General features: G+C 43.1%; 1 protein-coding gene across 1 annotated transcript in view; it reads left to right on the plus strand.

Annotated features, from left to right (window-relative positions):
- DYNC2H1 (dynein cytoplasmic 2 heavy chain 1) overlaps positions 1–20,390 on the plus strand; it is a 200,093-nt gene extending 179,703 nt beyond the window's left edge. Inside the window, exons 86-89 of the mRNA XM_056858874.1 lie at positions 7,999–8,108; positions 10,063–10,144; positions 12,923–13,039; positions 20,206–20,390. Of these exons, the coding sequence (XP_056714852.1) occupies positions 7,999–8,108; positions 10,063–10,144; positions 12,923–13,039; positions 20,206–20,364 (468 nt within the window). The 3' untranslated portion in view covers positions 20,365–20,390. The remainder of the gene's footprint in view (positions 1–7,998; positions 8,109–10,062; positions 10,145–12,922; positions 13,040–20,205) is intronic.
- Positions 20,391–21,327: the final 937 nt, after the last annotated feature.

Below are 21,327 nucleotides of genomic sequence, written 5' to 3' on the forward strand. Positions count from 1 at the left end.
CAAGGGGAGGACTGAGACGACGGCCGGCGGAGGACGGGGCTAAAGGGGGGTTTAGAGGGGAGGGAAGCCCATAAAGGCGGAAGCTGAAGTGGAGGCCGGGGAGGAAAGACGACACCCGGCGTATAAGATGACCCCCCAGTTTGGAGAAGATTTTCCTGGGTTAAAAAGTCGTCTTATACACCGGAAAATACGGTATTTTAATTTCATTCTTCCACGTAGAGTAGCTTTACCATTGGGAACATACAATGACATGAGGAATACACCAGCCAATTAACATTTCTGCCTTTCCGTATTACCATGGATTATTTTGATACATTAGGCCACTTCACAGGCCTGACATTTCATTAAACTTTGCAAAAACTCTGTGGCAACAGTGCTGTGTGATTCTCCATTTTAGTAGAGTCCTTTTAGTCAAGTTTGTGCTATCGGGAATGGTTTATGCGATTATCTTTTCTCTCGCTGGCATCCAAAATCCAGCCTTCACTTACAAAAATAATACCTCCTGGTTGGAGATTGCCAGGAACTTTGGGGATTTGCACTGGCAGCCCTGGGATGAGTACACTGCTACAGGGCGAGTTGGTTCTAGGGGCTATAGGAAGGCCTGAGCCTTGGGGGATGACGCCGCCTACAAATTCAGCCATTGGCTCCCCAGGACAGAAATCAGCTATAAAAGCCCCAGGGAAAACTGGGAGCCTTTCTGCTTACCCTTGTGCTCTGTTCTTAGTACTCTCCTGTTTGCTGCCTCTTCTTTTGAGACCTTGGCTCCTGGCTTGGTACAGTGACAACTTTTGACATCCCAGCAACTGACCTCTGGCTGTCTCTATAACCTTTGCTCTGTAACAGCTGAGCCAGCATGGTGTAATGGTTAAGAGCGGTGGTTTGGAGTGGTGGACTCTGATCTGGAGAACCTGGGTTGAGTCCCCACTTCTCCACATGAGCGGCAGAGGCTAATCTGGTGAACTGGATTTGTTTCCCCACTCCTACACACGAAGCCAGCTGGGTGACCTTGGGCTAGTCACACTCTCTAAGCCTCACCTACCTCACAGGGTTTCTGTTGTGGGGAGTGGAAGGGAAGCCAATGGTAAGCCAGTTTGATTCTTTCTTACGTGGTAGAGAAAGTTGGCATATAAAAACCAACTCTTTTTCTCCTCCTCCTTCTCCTCCTCACACGATTCTCTTGGTTTTGACCTCATAGCATCATCTGTCCTTCTCTGCAACTGTGTATGGGAGTGCGTGTTTCAGTACCACTCCTGCCTCTGTTCTGCTGGCGTTCCCCCTATGGACTTACCTCCACCCCATCCTCAGCTACTGGTTTCCTGTCCCAGGCTTTGCCTAACTGCCACCCATGATCCAAACCTAGACAGGTTAAGACGTCTTGGCACTAGGGGAGGGATTTTCCTGACTTCTAAAGCCGTCCTTGTCTGTTAGTCTTGAAGCAAGGTCCATCAGGAGTTTTTCAGAGTTCTAAATTTAAAAAACTTGCTGATGGAAGTTGCTTCCAAACTTCATTGGACAGGTCCACCATCTCCTCATTGGCGTTAGAGTAAGTGATTCTGAGAAACTCATCTCACAACTGGCAGGCGAGCGTCCTTGTTTGTACACGATAGGAATTTGTACTGCAGGGTGAGAGGGCCAAATCATGCCTCCGTAAATAAAAAGGTCTTCCTAAGCAGAGTTTCAGGAGCCCCGTGGCACAGAGTAGTAAGCTGCAGTACTGCAGTCCAAGCTCTGCTCACACCTTAATTCGATCCCAACGGAAGTTGGTTTCAGGTAGCCGACTAAAGGTTGACTAAGTCTTCCATCCTTCCGAGGTCGGTAAAATTAGTACCCAGCTTACTGGGGGTAAAGGGAAGCTGACTGGGGAAGGCACTGGCCAACCACCCCGTAAACAAAAGTCTGCCTAGGAAACGTCAGGATGTGACATCACCCAATGGGTCAGGAATGACCCGGTGCTTGCACAGGGGACCTTTACCTTTACTAAGTAGAGTTTAGTGGATTTAGGAAAATCTAACTCTGCTTAGGATGGCACTGTAAGTAACAAATCGGTTTGTGATTGCCTTTGGACACGCAGTCCTCAAGCTGAACATTTTTGTTCACTGGAGGAGATGCCTGTATCCTTGGGGGCAGTTGGGTGGTGGAGGGCGGCGGCAGAAAGCAGCATGTAACCAATTAGATGGGTACAACCAGAGTGTTCAGAGGCAGGGAAGCAGTGCATCAAACAATTGGCTCACCAATTGCAGCCAGCAAGCAAGACGCAAGCTGAACCAGCAGAAGATTGAGAATCGTTTGGCTACAGTGGCGTAAAAGGCTGTGCCTTAAGTAATTGCCTGAAAACACAGCATTTGGAGGGGGGGTTGTCGCTGCCATCTGCAGCAGTCCCTCCAGACACTACCAGCCCTCTAAAATAATCCAGCGCTTAGAAACCAGAACCGTCGAACCAATGCCCTACCAGGAGAGGGAGCACGAGCTCTGAATCTTGAGACAAACCTGTCTAGTTTGGGTCCTTTGTTCCGTCTTGCCCTGCTCTTTTTCTGATTGTTTGATAGGACCATCTATTGCTGGTTGGAAATAATCCTAAGGGGTTGTTTTAGGGCAGAGTCTTACATCCCACTGCTCTGCTTTCCACGACCCCCCCTTCCTTCAGTCGCACCCTTCTTGTATCCAGCCCTGCAGCCCTCTTGGCACCACCAGTGTGTGTACAGCGTGTCCACCTCTCCTGACAAAGAGAGTGAACTGACAGTAGCAGCAGCTTTAGTCAGTTTGAATCGGCTTTGAATATCCAGTCAGCTATTCTATACAAAAAGAAGAAAAAGTCACACATGTGGTCCATCACATGAACCCTCCATCTCATGAAAAAACTGCAGCTTGTCTTCTGTGAATATCATCACTTACTTATGCCTTGAGTCTTAGAGCCAACCAATAGGTTTTCAGAAATTTCAGTTATTTACTTTATTTTATTTATACCCCCATCTGTCTCCCCAGTAAGGAATGAAAGAATCATTCTCCTGTCTTCCATTTTATCCTCACCAAGTAGGTTAGGCTGAATGTGTGCGACTGTTGCCCGGAGTCACCCAGCAGGCTTCCATGTGGGAATTCTCCCACTCTGGGTACTGGATCACCTGGCAAGCTTTCATGGCAGAGTGAGGCTTCCAACCGTGCCTTGGAAGCTTGCTGTGTGACCGTCGACTAGTCACAAGCTCTCAGCCTAAGCACGCTCACAGGGTTGTTGTGCCTATGTACTCTAACCACTACATCACATTGGCTGACGCTTGGTTTACATCATTAAAATTGCTACTGTGGGTCACACTCCTTGCTGTGCCACAAGGACACCAGGTCTCTCCCCGTCCCCAGATCCTCTGCACTGCAAAACTGTGTCACAATGGGGCCGTGGCACAGTGGTAGAGCATCTGCTTGGCATGCAGAAGGTCCCGGGTTCAGTCCCCGGCATCTCCAGTTAAAGGGACTAGGCAAGTAGGTGATGTGAAAGACCTCTGCCTGAGACCTTGGAGAGCCACTGCCGGTCTGAGTAAACAATACTGACTTTGATGGACCAAGGCTCTGATTCAGTATAAGACAGTTTCATGTGTTCATGTGGGTTTGGGGGTAAACCCTGACCCAACAACATCAATATCAGCACTTGATTTGAGGTTATATATTTTTTTGTTCTTTGTATCAGTGGCAGGGATTGCCTGTGTAATGTTGTGCTTTCAACTTCCCAGCTTAGCTCTTTGAATTTATTAAACACAGATTACAAAATAATTATTTCTGACTTCAATGAAGACGAAATACGATTGTCAGCCATTTTAGTCTCTTAGAATTTGATTGAAAGCAAGTGCTTGCCCATAACTTTCTTAAAGGGTTGAGTTAAATGTTTATTTGAAGAAGCAACTAAAATGAATTTATTAAACACAAATTGCAAAATAACTCCATGACATTTGGATAAGTGAACAATTTGCAAACTCCCGTCCTTCTAATGGGAATGAGATTACAGCTATAAGAAAAACTGTTGTTAAATCATCAAAAGCATGCAGAGTTGGCCAATACATTGTTAATGAATATAGAAAGAAAGAAAAAACTCCAACTCAATCTTAATTGTCTGGGATGAGCATTCATAATCTGTGTTGTGACACATTTAAAGGTCACCTGATTAAATGGCTCTGGTTGGGAGAAAGGGCATAGCGATGTGTTTTGACACTGTGACAGAAAAAACAAATTGCAGTTTATTTAGTGGTACTATCGTTCCAGCGGCTTCTCCAACTATGATTCAGTGCTAGGAGATCAGCAGTACTTTGCAGGAGAGAAATATATGTATGATGAAGTTTCCTGACTTGTTGAACATGAACACATGAACATGTGTTGGGCTAGCCCATGTATGAAATGAACATAAGAACATAAAAAAGCCATGCTGGGTCAGACCTAGGTCCATCAAGTCCAGCAGTCTGTTCACATAGTGGCCAACCAGGTGCCTTTAGGAAGCCCACAAACAAGACAACTGCAGCAGCATTGTCCTGCTGATGTTCCAAAGCACCTACTATAATAGCCATGCTCATCTGATCCTGGAGATGGAACAAGAAAAGTAACCAGATACATTAAGACGAGGCTTCTGATAACACTAGGTGAAAAAGTTCTAGAGAAGAGGAGATGCTTAACTACAAGATATTGGCCGCATGGGATGGGCACCAATTTTGCCTCCCATCAGTGAAGTCTTCGTCTCTTTGCTGAAGGGGTTGACAGCCTGAAAGCCTAGAATCAAAGATCTAACCACAAAAAGAGACAGGTATAAAAAACAATTTGAGGACTTTTCAACAGACTTAAAAAAAAAGAATGCTACAGATAGATGGGGAAGAGTGAATGTACGTAAAGATGTAAGGAAGAGGCAGAATTTAGATAGTCTTCCATTAACTTTGCATGAGAGAGAGATTTGGGCTGTGCTATATAGAGAGGATGGGGAGAGGGAGAGGTGAATATCTCTTGTTCTCCACCTGAATAGCCCAGCTCAGCCCAAGCTTGTCAGAACTGGGCAGCTAACCAGGGTCGGCCATGTTTAGTACTTGGATGGGTGGGAGACGTCCACAGAAGACAGGTTGCCATTCAGAGGAAGCCATCTGCTCATCTCTTGCCTGAAGCACCCCATAGATGGGGTCGCCATAAGTCGATTGCAACTCAGTGGTACATTATTGATTCAAGGGTAGCTCATCTTTTCACATTTCTGGAGTAATATGCAAAGTAGGAGCTTGTGTATCTCCCCCCTCCCATGTATATCCGGAGTTCATGCATCTGACCACGGAATGTTATCCCGTCTCCGTTAATAAGGACTCCTGGATATTTAATAATGACAAGTTGGTCCTTCATTCATCCCTCAAGTTAATTTGGTGTTTCGTAGGGTAGAGGAAATAGTCTTACCCTCCATCTTTTCTAATCTTTCTCACCCATGAGAGCAGGAATGGCATTCTTTAGACATTAAAAGGGCACACAGCTTGTATATGTCTAGAACAAAGGATACTAGAAAGTCTGAGTCTGTAGCCTTTAAGGATTACTCTTTGGGGGGTATGAATGTCAGTTTCTGTGATAGCGCAATGGACCATGGGACACATAGTTTTTAAATTTTCCTTTAACTTATTTCTGTTCTTGATGCTCTCTGACTGACTGGTCATGAGCATTTTTGAATTGTTCTCAATATTTGTCATTGGATTCACAAATAAGAAACTAGGAAGCGCGAATAAGAAACTGGGAACCAACTTCAGCCTCCTTGTTTAGGCAGACTCCCTCTTCCTCCTCATTTCAGCAGCACTTCCCTTTTTCTTCCCCCATATTCTGTGGTAACAGCCATCAGTGCTTCTTTGAATATCTGATCCTGCTCACTGTGTTTTGAGTGAGGGTGGATTTCGGAAAACAAATTAATTGCATTTCAATACGTGGTGGAGAATCCATTTTTAAAATAATTATTTCATTATTCCCCGTGAGGCATTTTATGTGTAGATTTTGCTTTCTTTATTTTCAAGTACAATATTTATGTATTTATAGGCTTCTTGGGGGACTTTTGGTTGATGGACATCTTAATGATCACAGGCATTGTGCTACACTGCTGGCAACTGTCCCTCAGAATATTAGTTTTTAAACACTGTGTGTGTCAATTGCATTTATGAAAGCTCTGTGTCTCTGCAGTCATTTTATTTCACAGCATAGATCTGATGATTAATCAGCTGCAAACAGATATTTTGTTTGTACCTAACATAACTCACCATTTTTCACTTTCCACGCCAAATATTAGTACAGGTACATCTTTTGTATTATGTCTGGTGATACATATATATATTATGTAGTAATGTTGTTAATTTATAAAGTTCACTCAAATGTATAAAATAATTTATAAGTCGCTGCTCTCAGACTTACTCAAAAGCGTGGTAAATATTGTTACACATAATGCAATGTTAGTGTGAGAAGGAGGTACCGATGCTGCTGAATTTTTCAGCCCCACATTTCAATATGGAAAGCCATCACATTCAACTTTTTATGCCATTTTCTGTTTCCACGCACAACATTTGTCCCATTAATTACATAATTTTCAATGTTAATTTTGCATGTGTAGAAATGGTATTAAAATGTCATCGAATTGAATAAGGAACTGAAGCAGTGAAAAGAGACCAAAATCCTCATAAAAACATACAAAAAGAAACAAAAGAACATTCGTAGTAGGAAACGAATGAGTAAAGTACTTAATATCAAGAAATAATATGTCAGTAAGCATAGGTAGCCACTTTAAATTTGTATAGTAGCTTACAGCTCTTCAATGCTGTTTAGTAAATAACATTCATAAAACAGACATTTTTGTTCCACTATAAACCCAGATTTTTTGCATTCACAATATCATACCCATATGCAGAGGAACAGATTGATTTGTCAATATTCTTTCATCCCTCTTCTGATACAAGAAACTTAAAATCACTGCAGGAAAGCAAAAAGGAAAAAAAACATTTTTTCACTACTGTGAATTCAGTTAAAACAGAAATGTAAGTTCTCTAAAGAAAATCAATCAAAGGCAAACTTTAGTAACTATGTAAAAAAAAACACCACCACCAGATTATTCAAATTGAGCAATCTGTTTTCCAAATTCTTATAGGAAATCTTAAGCACTGTAGAGGTGTTCGCTTAAAAAAAAATTTTAAATTTTGTAGCTATTTAAAGCATAATTTTCGTTATGCTGAAATTTCCAGGGACTTGCTTTAGTTTTAGGAATTGTTTTCACGCACAATTCAAATTTGAGAATTTTAGCACCTGAAAAACATTCCCTTAAAAAAAATTAAAACCAGCTAAGTGCCTATCCCCACCCCCCGGGCTTGAAGATTGCAGTTGGCAGGAGATACGAAGTGTGCCTCCAGCTATTCCACAATGCATCATCCTTTTAAAGTTTAAAGGGCTATTATCAATGGGAAGACTAAACTCTGGAGGCCAGCTCTACCACCATCGAAAATAATGGTGCATTAAGGTTTAAAGGACAGCTGGGGGGTGCTCTAAATAATGGGTAATATCCTATCTTCTCGATACTGGAAGCAAAGAAAGAAATATTTCTTTCAAAGGCATCACATGAACACATACATGAACGCATGAAGCTGCCTTATACTGAATCAGACCTTAGGTCCGTCAAAGTCAGTATTGTCTACTCAGACCGGCAGCGGCTCTCCAGGGTCTCAGGCAGTGGTCTTTCACATCACCTACTTGCCTAGTCCCTTTAACTGGAGATGCCGGGGATTGAACCTGGGACCTTCTGCATGCCAAGCAGATGCTCTATTACTGAGCCACAGCCCCTCCCCACTAAACACACAGAACAACACATTTATCATTTGCATCCAAGGCTCTAGCCTTGCACACAATTACACAGTAGTTGCCATTGATTTTCATGGGGCATATGTTATAAAAGTGTGCAGGGTAACAGTGAATTTGCAACAAGCAAAGTGGATGGTTTTCCCAGTGGCTGAACAATGCTTTTCTCTTTCACAGAACTGGGTCAGTAAAGCAGAAAAGCAAACCTTGCTGTCAGATATCCTTGACCTCTCAGAACTCTTCCATCCAGACACGTTTCTTAATGCCTTGCGACAGGAGACGGCAAGGTAGGCGAAATAAAGCAGTTTATCCTATGAACCTCTTACAGCCATGGTCTTCCTTTTATTGTTATTTAGTGGCTTCACTTTCCTTGTCCAGAGTAGCCTAACCAGATCAGAAACCAGTCCAAGCAGGGTTATACAGCTTATAACTCAACAAACGAAATGCAGTCAACCAGCTATGTATGGCACTGCACCAGGGCTCAAAAATCCTTGTGTTTTTATGGCTTGCTCAGAACGAACAAACAAAAATGAAATCAAGGGTGTAAAGATCCTCTCAGGCCCAAATATATGGCCATTAGCCTTGGTGATCACAAATAGGACAGACATAATAAGTACAACATTCTCCCTGCCCCAGGATGTGGTGATGACCGCCAACTTGGAAGGCTTTAAGAGGGGTGTGGACATGTTCATGGAGGATAGGGCTATTCGTGACTACTAGTCAAAATGGATACTAGTCATGATGCATGCCTTTTCTCGCCAGGATCAGAGGAGCATGCCTATTATATTAGGTGCTTAGAAACACAGGCAGGATATTGCTGCTGCGTCTTGCTTGTGGCCTTCCTAGAAGCACCTGGTTGGCCACTGTGTGAACAGACAGTTGGACTTGATGGGCCTTGGTCTGATCCAGCATGGCTTTTCTTATGTCCTTCTGTTAACATTCTTGAAATAATGTGGCTTTGGGCATTATTTAGTTAATTTCTACCCACCAATAATTCCGGGTTGGTTTCGTGTTTTAGTGTTAGTAGAGATTGAGACAGGATGCAGCATTCTTTAAAGTTTAGTTTTAGTTGAGACCACAACATAGAAATCTAGTGGGAAAACAGAAGAAAGGCTTTTAGATATTACCAAACGGATGCAATAGACAAGAAAGAAAACTAGGATGAAAAACAAAGAATTGTAAGTTGCAAACACAGAATGTAGTTGAGAGTCCTCAACCTTTTTGAAGGTGCGGGCACCTGCCAAAGGAGGCAGAGACAACACTGATTAAGAGACAACTGTACGTAAATGTTACCCTCAAGGTGTGTGCAGCAGAGTTCCATCACCATTTTAAAGAGAAAGTTAATTTTGGAAGGTAAAATTTTTTTATCAGAAAGGTGGTAGGGAGAAGCGGTACATCTCCAGCTCATCTCCTCCCAAAGCAGCTTTTTCTTTTTAAAAAATAGCACCAAGATTCTCTTATACCCATTGAAGTATAGCATGCCTTAATACAGAGCAGAGAATTCTTTAAGATTGCAATAGTAATCACAAAGGTTATCGTAGATATGCAGTAGAGCAGCTGGGCATTGACAAGGCACAAGACAGCAGATTACAAGGAATAAAACTGGACTTCCCTAAAGGATCTACATTCCACGCTGGGATTTAGCTTTAGAAAAATTGGTTGGATAGTATGCCAGTCTCTGTCCAGCTAAGGGAAAGGTCGTCAATAATAAATTAAAGTGGAAGCACTTTTGTGCCTATGGTTTCAATTCTCCATTCTGGCTACCATAGCTCTTATATAACAGGCCAATCCCCACCTTCTCCATTTGTGGTTAAAGTCCTAACATTTCTGGCATTTAAAGGTTGAACATTAAGGGGAAGGGACGCAGAGACTTCCAAGGGGAATGGTGCCAGTGTAAGGAAAATGTGAGAGAAGTTAAAATGCTGTTCGCCTTTTAGGGGAAATTTTCCCTTGTATAGAGGCATATAAATGAGAAATTCAGGCCAAAAGGTGTTCTACAAGGAAGAAAAGGTGCACATTCAGAGAACATTGTGTAGCTTTTTTACTGTCTTATATTCTTAGTCTCACTGTTTGCCACCAGAAAAAAGTTTTTTTAATTTTTTCTTTATATCTCTTTACTCTATATCTTTTAAAAATATATATTTGATTCCCATTATAGGCACACTCTGTAGTTTTCAAGAATTCTTTCATTTTCTAGTCACTGTACAGCGTTTAGACTTTCTTTTTCTTTATCTCTTCTAGGGTGATGAGCTGTTCAGTAGACAATCTAAAATTTACAGCCTCGTGGAAAGGTCAAATACGAGAAGCAAAGCTCCAAGTTCAGGTACCGTGTACATTCAGATTTCTTCTCGGTGAAATTGTGTTCTGAAGCCGCATAACTATGAAACAGAGACTGGTTTAAATATGTTTTTAACTGGACCCAGCCCTATCAGCTGATTGTGAGTAATGATGAGCATCTTATTTCATCCTATCCCTGTCTTCCTCTGGCAACCAAAATCTAATTTGGATAAGTAAGTGCCTTGTACCACTTTTGAAAAATGACATTGTGGCGTCCAGGGGAAAGAGATCTTAAAGCTGAGAGTGGAAACCATGAACCTTTCATCAGAATATTCTCATAGCAATCAAAACAAACTGATTTTTTAAGATGGGTCCGGTGTTCCTTAAATGGAAATAGCTGTAGACTGGCGGAGATCTTTGCAAGGAAAGCTGCTCGTACAAGCTACTCTTGGTGGTCGTAGCAGCCTGCCAGTCACCACCCTCTCGAAAAGATATCTGAGTTTGGTTTATTGCTCATTAACAAAGCCATAAGCAAATGCACAAGCAAATACATATAAACTTATAGAAAAGATATCTAGAGAAGCCATCTTTCATCATGCTGTTTAAGGCTGAGAGACCTCAGCTGGAATAACATTGCTTGAGCAACAAGAAGAGGTTTAGATCTGAAGAAAATGATTACAAGAAAGACACCAGTAATGGAAGCAAAGGAATCTGTTGTGTATTACTGAAGGCCAAGCCCTGAAGATTATCAGCCTGGGATGAAAATTGTCCCAATTACAAATCTGCTTCTGCCATTCAGACTTGCAATATTATGTTACAAATATATGTTTAAAGGTCATCTAATAAACTTTGGGGTAATCTCCCGAAGACAGTTTGACAGGCAGAAGCCCTTTTAATCATTTGGAAACCCAAGTTTACAACTTGGCCTAGAGGGGATTATCATTTCTGAAATCGATGATTAATTCAGCAGATAACCTCGAGGCATGATTAGGGTAGAGATCCTTCCTGCTAAGGCTGTGATGAATTCTTCATTCAAAATAAATTTGTACATAATTACATATTTCTTAATGACATTTAGAATTGCTCGGACAGAGTCTCTTTCCTGAGAATCTCATGCCCATATGCAAATGAACAGACGGCTTTGTCAGTGTTCTCTCATGCCTCTTGTGATAAAAGACACTTAAAATCACTGCAGGAAGAGCACTTTGACAGTGCTGCGAATTCAGTTAAAACAGAAGTATAAATTTTGCAGAGAAAATCTGTCAGAGGAAATTTTAAGTTGCTGTGTAAGAAACACGAACACCCAAACCCTTCAGCCTTCCATGTTATGCTTCTTCTACAGAGATTGCATTTGTACATAAAGATTAAGTGCTACCAAATGGGTAAGTGGAACTATGCAACCAATTGTAAAGCATGATTCTTGTCGTGGTGGCACTTAATGATCATACAGTCCTCTCTCATTCCCATTTCCTGTCGTCTTGATGCAGAAGGGGAAAGGATATCCAAGTTGCTATGTGCAACATACAATACATGCAGCAAAGGAGATCATCCTCTTTACTAATCACCTTACCAGTGTCGTTGCTATGTTGTCTTCTCCCAGCAACTTGCCCTGGGTGTTCCCGTCACTTGTTCTTGCAACGGGTTGCATTTTCTCTCCCCAGGGAAGTGGCGGGGTATTTGCTTGGGGCTCCAAAGAGAGTTCAGCTGTAATGAAGCTGTGTGGTGAGACAATGTGTAACCTCCCACAAAAGACGGTGCACAGCAAGAGATTTCAATTTCAGAATGCCTTCCAGTGAATTAGAGGAATGTTTTGAGGAACATAATGAAATGGGTTCACTGGTTGCTATGACTCAAAACTGTAGACCTAAAGAAAGTAGCCTGAATAGCCCTGACTAGCCCAAGCTCATCAGCGCTCAGCAGGGTTAGCCATGGTTAGTGCTTGGATGGGAGACCACCAAAGAGGTCCAGGGTTGCTGTGCAGAGGAAGGCAATGGCAAACCACCTCTGCTCATCTCTTTCCTTGAAAACCCCACGATGGGTTGCCATGAGTTAGTAGCAACTTGCTGGCGCTTCACTACTATTACGAAAGAAAGTGGGTTGGAAATGGCAGTTGCAAAAAAAACATGGCTGTCTTTGCCATTAAATCCAGCTGAGCTTAACTTCCATTAAAAGTAGGAATGAAGCACTGTGTTCAGATGCTCTGTGTTGCCTTCATGACCACTCACTAAAATCAAGAATTCAAAACACGTCAACCATTGAATGGTACATTGAGGGAAAGTTGTTATCCCAACAGAACAGCTAAGGTTTGCGCTAGATATCACAGCATTTTTTTAAAATACGGTTAACAGTTCTTTTATTCACTCCCCTTGTGTATTATTTCTGCACAATACTGGGGAGAACAACGTTTCAGTGACTCGTAGAAAAGCTCAATCCGTTCTTTGAACGTTAATGTCAAACTTCTCAATGGGAAGCTGTGCCTATTCAGGAATTTATTTTTCCTCTCTTTTGGCATTGTTAATGAATGTTTACTTGGCTCTTGCTGCTCTGTTTCCATTATTGTAATGTCCCAGCACCTTCCAGTGACATAAATGCTGACATATACAGGGATTTTCCCCCTAGCATAATAAAGAATGCAAATCTTAACTGCAGGAAGTTCCGTTTATGTAACCACCTAGGTCTTTTTAATATAAATATACTTTCTAGAAAATTTCTGCCTTTCTTGTTTTGTTATTTACATGATCTCTACAGAGAGACTGCAGTATAATCACTGCTCTCGTTACTTGTAGCCAATATATATCTGAATATTTTGATGCTTCCATAACAGATCACCGGTCTTCAGCTGGAAGGCTGCAGTTTTGATGGGAATCGACTTTCAGAAAACCAGCACGACTCTCCCAGCGTGTCATCAGTTCTCCCTTGTTACATGGCCTGGATTCCACAGGTACTTCCTTATTAAGGGTCCTAAACGTTAAATCGTGTAATTGGTTTCCTTTACTGTGATGAGTTTCCAGTATGACGTCTGACCTGCTTTTTAATAAAGAGGCCAAATTCCTTGCAGTTGAATAACTATATTCCTGACAGTTGCACAAAGTCAGTCTTCTTTTCCTCTAAAGCTGTACTTCACAAGAAAAGGAAATGGGTTGGTTTTCACAGACTGTGTTGGGCTTATTTCAGTTGATATTGCTTAATTAATGTTACGATGCTGATGGCTCTGAAAATAAGAATATTCCTAATAGAAATATCATTTTTTCTTCAAAATCTTTTGGAAATCACATGATGAATCAATAAAAACCATCTTGAATAACCATTTTTTTCCATTTGTTTACTTGCTCCTTTGACCAAAGGTCTTGAGCGTAACCATGACAATAATACATAATACAAAAGCAAATAATCAATTTACAATACCGAACATATACTTAAGGTCAAAACACAGTAAAATATAATTACTAAGCATCGTTACTAAACATCATTAAAACTATATATCAATATATTCCCCTGAACACCTCATTGAGCTGAGATCATTCAAATCACAAAGTTTGATCATCTTGAATAACTGGTAAGGTTGTTCAGTACAGAACTTTCCTAGTCAGAGCCAAAATTGTGCCAGTTTATGTGACCATTGCTTGTTTTGTATTGAAGATATCGCTGATTAGTTTATCCAGGGGATTTGCATGTGCTGAACAGGGTTTGTGAAACTTTACCTTCCCATTGTATGTGTCTGCAAAGCTGGGGGTTCCCCCAGGTGTGTAAAGATCCCCCCAAATCTGTACATGGGTCCACATTGCATTCAGTAGCCTCCGCATTCAGTGGCCATTGTTCAGAATTAGACATTTGATTCTTGATGTCATAGTGTAATAATGTTAATTGCTCAAATTGGAAAAAATATGGAGGCATTCTTCAATCAGTATCAGTAATCAAAGGGGGAGAAGATTAATGATCATAAAAAGGCACTGAAGACACAGACACTAAAAGTAAGTCTCAATTTAAATAAAATATTTTTGTTTTATTTATGTGTGTTTTGGCAGATGGGGGCGGGATGCTGTGAAGAAATACTGTAATTGGTGACCTAGTAGTGCTTCTCCCTCTGTTTCCTAATATCAGGGAAGTATCATATTTCTAATTCTGAACTTGGCCCATGGAGTGCGGACTGGAAAACCTGCACGATAGATTCAACGCATTTTTGAGGGTATTGAAACTTACATGGAGGAAAACTGTTAAACTCAATTTTGAATGTATCCTGCTGTGTAATGATGCAGAAATGATTGTATGGAAGACAGCATGGTGATACCAAAGCTCGTGTCGATATGTTGCATAAGCAAGAAGTATCCTGCAAGCAATGAGAATGGCTAATAAAGTCCAAGTCATATACAGACAGTGGCTAAATGCCGGCATATCGATGGAGTCTTAGCTGGGCACAATATAGCACTGCTGGGTTCATGAATAACACCGTAAGGGCAGAATCTTCCCTTAAAAAAAATGTGGGTTCGTTATCTGCCACCCTTGACACTTTCCAAATTATCACTGAAAAACAGAAACCTTTACTTTGCTTTTACTTTATTTAGACTTATACCCCACCCACTCCAGCATGGTGTAGTGGTTAGGAGCGGTGGACTCTAATCTGGAGAACCGGGTTTGATTCCCTGCTCCTCCACATGAGTGGCAGACTCTGTCTAATCTGGTGAACCGGGTTGTTTTCCCCACTCCTCCACATGAAGCCTGCTGGGTAACCTTGGGCCAGTCACAGTTCTCTTTGAACTGTCTCAGCCCCACCTACCTCACAAGGTGCCTGTTGTGGGGAGGGGATTGTAAGCCAGCTTGAGACTCCTTAAAAGTTAGAGAAAAGCGGGGTATAAAACCCAACTCACCTTCTTCTGCCCAGGTCACAGGGCTCAAGGCGGCTCACAACAGTTCAGTGAACAATCAACAATGATAAAATATACAAAATCTTAAAATACAAGACTTAAGATAATATCCTCACAGAGATCAAAATAAAACATAATTATTTGGCACCTGGCAACCTACATCCCAGACTGCTGCCCAAAACAGGCAGCACTGCTAATAGGGTAGAAAACTGGCCTCGACCGCAGCGGAATGCGTGGTGGAACAACTCTGTCTTACAGGCCCTATGGAATCTAGAAAGATGCTGCAGGGCCCAGGTGTCATCTGGCAGAAAGTTCCACCAGGCAGGGGCCACTAACGAACACATGAGCACATGAAGCTGCCTTATACCATCTTCAAGTACATGAAGGGCTGTCATATATAGAGGATGGTGCCAAGTTGTTTTCTGTTGCCCCCAGAAGATCAGACCAGAACCAACGGGTTAAAATTAAATCAAAAGCGTTTCCATCTAGACATTAGGAAGAATTTTATAACTGTTAGAGCAGTTCCCCAGTGGAACAGGCTTCCTCGGGAGGTGGTAAACTCGCCTTCCCTGGAGGATTTTAAGCAGAGGCTAGATGGCCATCTGTCAACAAAGCTGATTCTATGACCTTAGGCAGATCCTGAGAGGGAGGGCATCTTGGCCATCTTCTGGGCATGGAGTAGGGGTCGCTGGGGGTGTGTAGGGGGAAGTAGTTGTGAAATTCCTGCATTGTGCAGGGGGTTGGACTAGATGACCCTGGTGGTCCTTTCTAACTCTATGATTCTATACTGAATCACACTCTTGGTCCATCAAAGTCAGTATTGTCTACTCAGACCGGCAGCGGCTCTCCAGGGTCTCAGGCAGGGGTCTTTCACATCACATACTTGCCTTGTCCCTTTGACTGGAGATGTCGGAGATTGAACCTGGGACCTTCTGCATGCCGAACAGATGCTCTACCACTGAGCCACAGCCCCTCTTTCGAAAAAACTCTTGCTCATTAAGGACAGTTAAGACACCTGTCGGCTGGGCACCACAAGCAGACCACATGAAGAAGAATGAATCATTATTAGGGGGACATATAGGGAGAGTTGATCCTGTAGGTACAGTATGAAGGTCCCAGATCTTTTAGGCTTCACAGGTAAGAACCAGCACCTTGAATTTGACTCAGAACCCAGTAGGTAACCAGCGCAGTTGCTTGAGAACAGGCTGAATATGGGATGACCACTTGCATTATTACCACATTATCAAAGCTGTTTTCCACAGAACTGAAATGACTGGCAAATTAGATGGCAAAAACAGCTTCTTTGATGAAAAGCAGTCTTGGAGACGCCAGTCTTGTATCCCACTACTAATCTGCTTTTCCATATGTGGGGACGACATACAGCCCTGTATATTTTTCAGCATAGGGAGAAATACAGCTAAGGAGGAACCGACAAAGATAAAGGGTCAATCATTTCTCCCCCCTCGGCCGAACTGCTCTTCACCTCTCAAGTCTGTTTCTCATTTTTTTTAAAAAAGGGGAAAGAAACACACAGCTGTGTTATCACATCTAATTTGGACCTTAGTTCTTTTTATATTTCCCTTTCTATAATTTGTATACAAGGGGCATATATTGATAAGGATGTAGATATAATTTTTAAAATAATAATTCTCTTCATCCTTCTGGCTCACATTAGTTATGTTTATATTGACATGTGTCCTCTATTAGTGGAAGAGTGGTTCAGAAACTCATTACTGTCATGTGTGAAAATGCCCTAGAGTCCCATAAATCTTCATGGTGCATTGTGGATTCCAACATGTTCTTTTACTCCACAAGTAGCATGAATAAAGCTGTGACACCACTGGAACTCTATAGATTGCTGCTATTTTGCCATGTGTAAAAAGTAAAGCTTTGAATGTGACCTTAAAGAACATTCTTTAAGCTACAGGGTTGCATTGGGCATTACTTATGCCTAATGAAAAACAAATTGCAAAGATTATTCAAATGCATGGCATTAAGAAGAAAAATAATAATCCAGACGTTAAGAATTGTACCCCATAGAACTTTCCAATTACAGCAATAATCTTTATTTAATACAGAAATTGGAAGGCTCAAATGATTTCTTTTCCGTACTATTTTCTTTAAGCATGGGTTTGCATTATAAAAGAATAGCTCAGTTATTGTACTACAGAAAGATTGTGTTTCTTTTTCCTTGAAGGAAAGGAAACCCAGACTTCCAGGGTAGAAAATGGATGAAGGGCGATACGTTGGGGTGGAGATACCATCTGTGAATTTTGTTGCTTCATAGTAAAGACTTGGAAGTGTGGCCTTGTTTTGACAGTTCAGGATTTGCAAGCAAGTTCTGAATGCACATCAGACATCCAAAACAATGAATAGGACTATATATCATATAGTATGCAAGGCTATCCGAACACCTAGCGTGATAGGAAAGATGCTGATGTTAATATCAGCAAAACGACGTGAACTGAAGATCTTCAGATAAATATAACTCCTCTGCACAAGCCTTCACACTTTTCTGTTCTGTTTGCATTTTTATTTGTTTTTGGTATATTTGTGATGCTCTTTCCAAAGTGGATTTGCATTCATATGCATTATTGTACACTAACATAACCATTAGTTTTACCTATTATGAAAGAGGTAAAGTGTTTCCAGGCAAACAAAAGAGATTATTCAGGAACCTTTCCTATTTCAGTGGAGTACCTTGGAAGCTAGAGAGCCCCATGGTGCAGAGTGGTCAGCTGCAGTACTGCAGTCAAAAGCTCTGCTCACAACCTGAGTTCGATCTCGTCGGAAGTTGGTTTCAGGTAGCCGGCTCAAGGTTGGCTCAGCCTTCCATCCTTCCGAGGTCAGTAAAATGAGTACCCAGCTTGCTGAGGGTAAAGTGTAGACGACTGAGGAAGGCAATGGCAAACCACCCCGTAAACATAGTCTGCCTAAGAAACGTCGGGATGTGATGTCACCCCACGGGTCAGTAATGACCCAGTGCTTGCACAGGGGACTACCTTTACCTTGGAAGCTACTTCCCTGTGAGCTTGTCCCATGCCACTCTAGTAACATCTGTAAGATGAACAAACCAATTGTTCCTTTCCACACCAGCTCTACCCAGCCACCATTGAAGAGTGAGGCTGATGGTGGAAAATGCCATGCCAGCCAGCACTCCAATTCTGTTGCAGTTCAAAGACCTGTGCGCATGTGAGGATTTGCTGGCTATGGAAACCTGACTCTGACCATACAAGATTCCCACAGTTAGCAAAGACTACCAGCACCATCTTAAACAGAGACATCCTTCTAAGCCCATTGACTTCAAGGGATGTAACACTGCTTAGGATTGCACTGCATATCACCCACAGTCAACAGAGCTGTATACCGTATTTTTCGCTCCATAAGACGCACTTTTTTCCTCCTCAAAAGTGAGGGAAAATGTCTGTGCGTCTTATGGAGTGAGTGAGTGTGTGTGTGTGTGTGTGTGTTACCGTAACTGGAGCCGAGTCGCCGAGAGCAGCGGTCAGCAAACCGCAGCTCCCTAGTGCGGCTCTGCCACAAATTCCCCCCCTCTGCCCGACAAACAGCTGATGGGCGGGGGGGGTTCAAACTGGACGCGCCGCCGGACATTTCCTGCCCTGCCCTCCCCCCATGGATCCCCCAGCCTGCACGCTGGATGCGCCGCCGGAGGTTTCCTGCCCTGCCCTCCCCCCCATGGATCCCCCGGCCTGCGCGCTGGACGCGCCGCCGGACATTTCCTGCCCTACCCACCCCCCCGATCCCTCAGCCTCTGCGCTGGATGCGCCGCTGGAGGTTTCCTGCCCTGCCCTCCCCCCCATGGATCACCCGGCCTGCGCGCTGGACGCGCCACTGGGGAGCCCCTGCCCTCCCCCCCAGCCTCCGCGCTGGACGTGCCGGCAGAGAGCCCCTGGCCTTTCCTCCCCCCCACCTCAATCACCCAGACTCCGCGCTGGACGCGCCGCCAGAGGTTTCCTGCCCTGCCCTCCCCCCCATGGATCAGCCGGGCCTGCACGCTGGACGCGCCGCCAGGGAGCCCCTGCCCTGCCCTCCCCCCCGATCCCCCAGCCTCCACACTGGATGCGCCGCCGGAGGTTTCCTGCCCTGCCCTCCGCCCCATGGATCACCCAGCCTGCGCGCTGGACGCGCTGCCGGGGAGCCCCTGCCCTGCCCTCCCCCCCATCACCCAGCCTCCGCGCTAGACGCGCCGCCGGAGAGCCCCTGGTCTTTCCTCCCCCCCCCCTCAATCCCCCAGACTCCGCGCTGGATGCGCCGCCAGAGGTTTCCTGCCCTTCCCTCCCCCCCCCCCATGGATCACCCAGCCTGCGCGCTGGACGTGATTATTATTACCGCCCACAGGAAAGCATTACTCAATTCAATTTTCGCATTGAGCATCGCGGAAGCGCCTCTAGTGGCTATCAGGGAGACAGACACTAGAGGCTGGATTAACCCTGCAATGTAAACATAGCAGTTTCTCTGAAACTGCTATGTTTACAGCTGCAGGGTTAAAACTAGGGGGACCTGGCACCCAGACCACTAGGTGCGTCTTATGGTCAGGTGCGTCTTATGGAGCGAAAAATACGATATTATTTCACATTTTACCCTCTCTGAGCCCGGCTTGCTGGGAATGAGGGCAGGCTATAAATGCAATAAAATAAAAATAAATAAAATAGAGAGCCTTTCCAGCACTTAAGCTTTCCACCCCCACTCTCCATTTCTACACAGGATTAAAGTTATCACAATCAACCTCTAACTCCTCCTTCACTAAGGGTCAAACTAGACATGGGAGATCCGTGATTAGGATGTCCTATTTGTTTTCTAATTAGCAGCCTACAGGGCTGCTTTGAGGAAGTGGCATGGGAGGAAAGGACTGAACACCCCTTTCCTCAACAATTGTCCCCTGAGTTTCCGTTTAAATCACCCCCACCCCGAAGATTGAATAAACTTCACAGGAGACCAAAACAACTAATGATGCTAATGTTGTGCTTTATCTTTTATCCTCAACTGAACTAATAGCAATATTGGAGTGTTGGGATTGGGAGAAATTTAGATCAGGGAAACAATACGGGATGAAAAGGATTCCAAAATTTCAAAGCAACTTCTGAGGCTCTATTAGGAGATCCTAATAACCGGTCTCCCTCATCCTGTGCAAGTTGATCACAACTCTGTGGCCAAACGCATCCTGTGTTTCAAATTAATGCATGTAATGTTTTCAAATTCAAGTGGAGTATTCATTTCTTGACAGAACGGTTATGGGCCCTATTCCCCGGAGGAGTGCATCTCTTTGCCCGTTTACACCAGTGCTGAGAGGGACTGCGTTGTGACTAACATTGATGTGCCATGTGGAGGCAACCAAGACCAGTGGATTCAGTGTGGAGCAGCTTTATTTTTGAAAAACCAATAAGAGGGAAGTAGACCCTGAATGTCCTTGCTGCTAGCCACTTTTTAAAATGTCTGTCTCTGCTCTCTATTTATATATGTGTGTATGCAATGATAATTTAAAACTATAATATGAGAAATCCAAAGGTGTTGTTTATACCTGCTCTTTTATAAACAGCTGTAGTTGAGAAGCAATCTCATTGCAGTTTGCTGGTTTGATAGCAAAATGAAAGGCTCTACTGTGTATCTTTCATAGTCACGGAGTGTAGTCGAGTGGCGGACAGTTAACGTGCTGAGGAATCCTCCTGCTCAAATGCCACTGAAATGAATGTGAGCTGTGGAAGGGCATAGTTCTCGATGCACAGCTTTCATTCATTTTAGCAGGGCCTGTGCAGGAGAACTTCTCAGCGTATTGTACCCGCTGTGTATAATCCACTCACTTTCGATGACTTGCTGTGTGCGTTCATTTTGCGTGTCCTCCACTGAAATGAATGGAGGCTTATTATCACCAGTGATTGGTGGATTCCTTCTCTTGACTTTAGTTGTTATCAGTTGCTCACTGAGATGGTTTACAAAACGCTAGCCGCCACTTACAGTTTCTCAGGATTGTAATATGCTGTTTCCTGGTGTATTTTGTTACAATATTTTGTCTCAGTTGTTTCAATCTTAAATTTCCTTTGACTTCTCTATTTCTGCATCCTGTATGTTTTTATTCTGCCATGAGCTGCCATTTTTCTAAGAGCACAAATGGTTTTAGAAGTGAAAGCTACAAACTGCTGCTATTAAGCTTAGAATTTCCTTTAGAAACCAACTGGCAAAAGGCTGTTTATACTGAAATGAACATATTTGTTATAAAGCTCATTAAATGTTTTTTTTTTTTTAGCCTTTCAATTGTCATTTTGTCTGAATGGGGTTTTCAAGTTATCTGCGTCTTCAGTGTTCTACATTTTAAATGCATTATCTGTCTCCTGCAGTAAGTGCATCACAG

The sequence above is a fragment of the Euleptes europaea genome, chromosome 12 (genome assembly GCF_029931775.1).
Source record: "Euleptes europaea isolate rEulEur1 chromosome 12, rEulEur1.hap1, whole genome shotgun sequence".
NCBI classification, from domain to species: Eukaryota; Metazoa; Chordata; class Lepidosauria; order Squamata; family Sphaerodactylidae; genus Euleptes; species Euleptes europaea.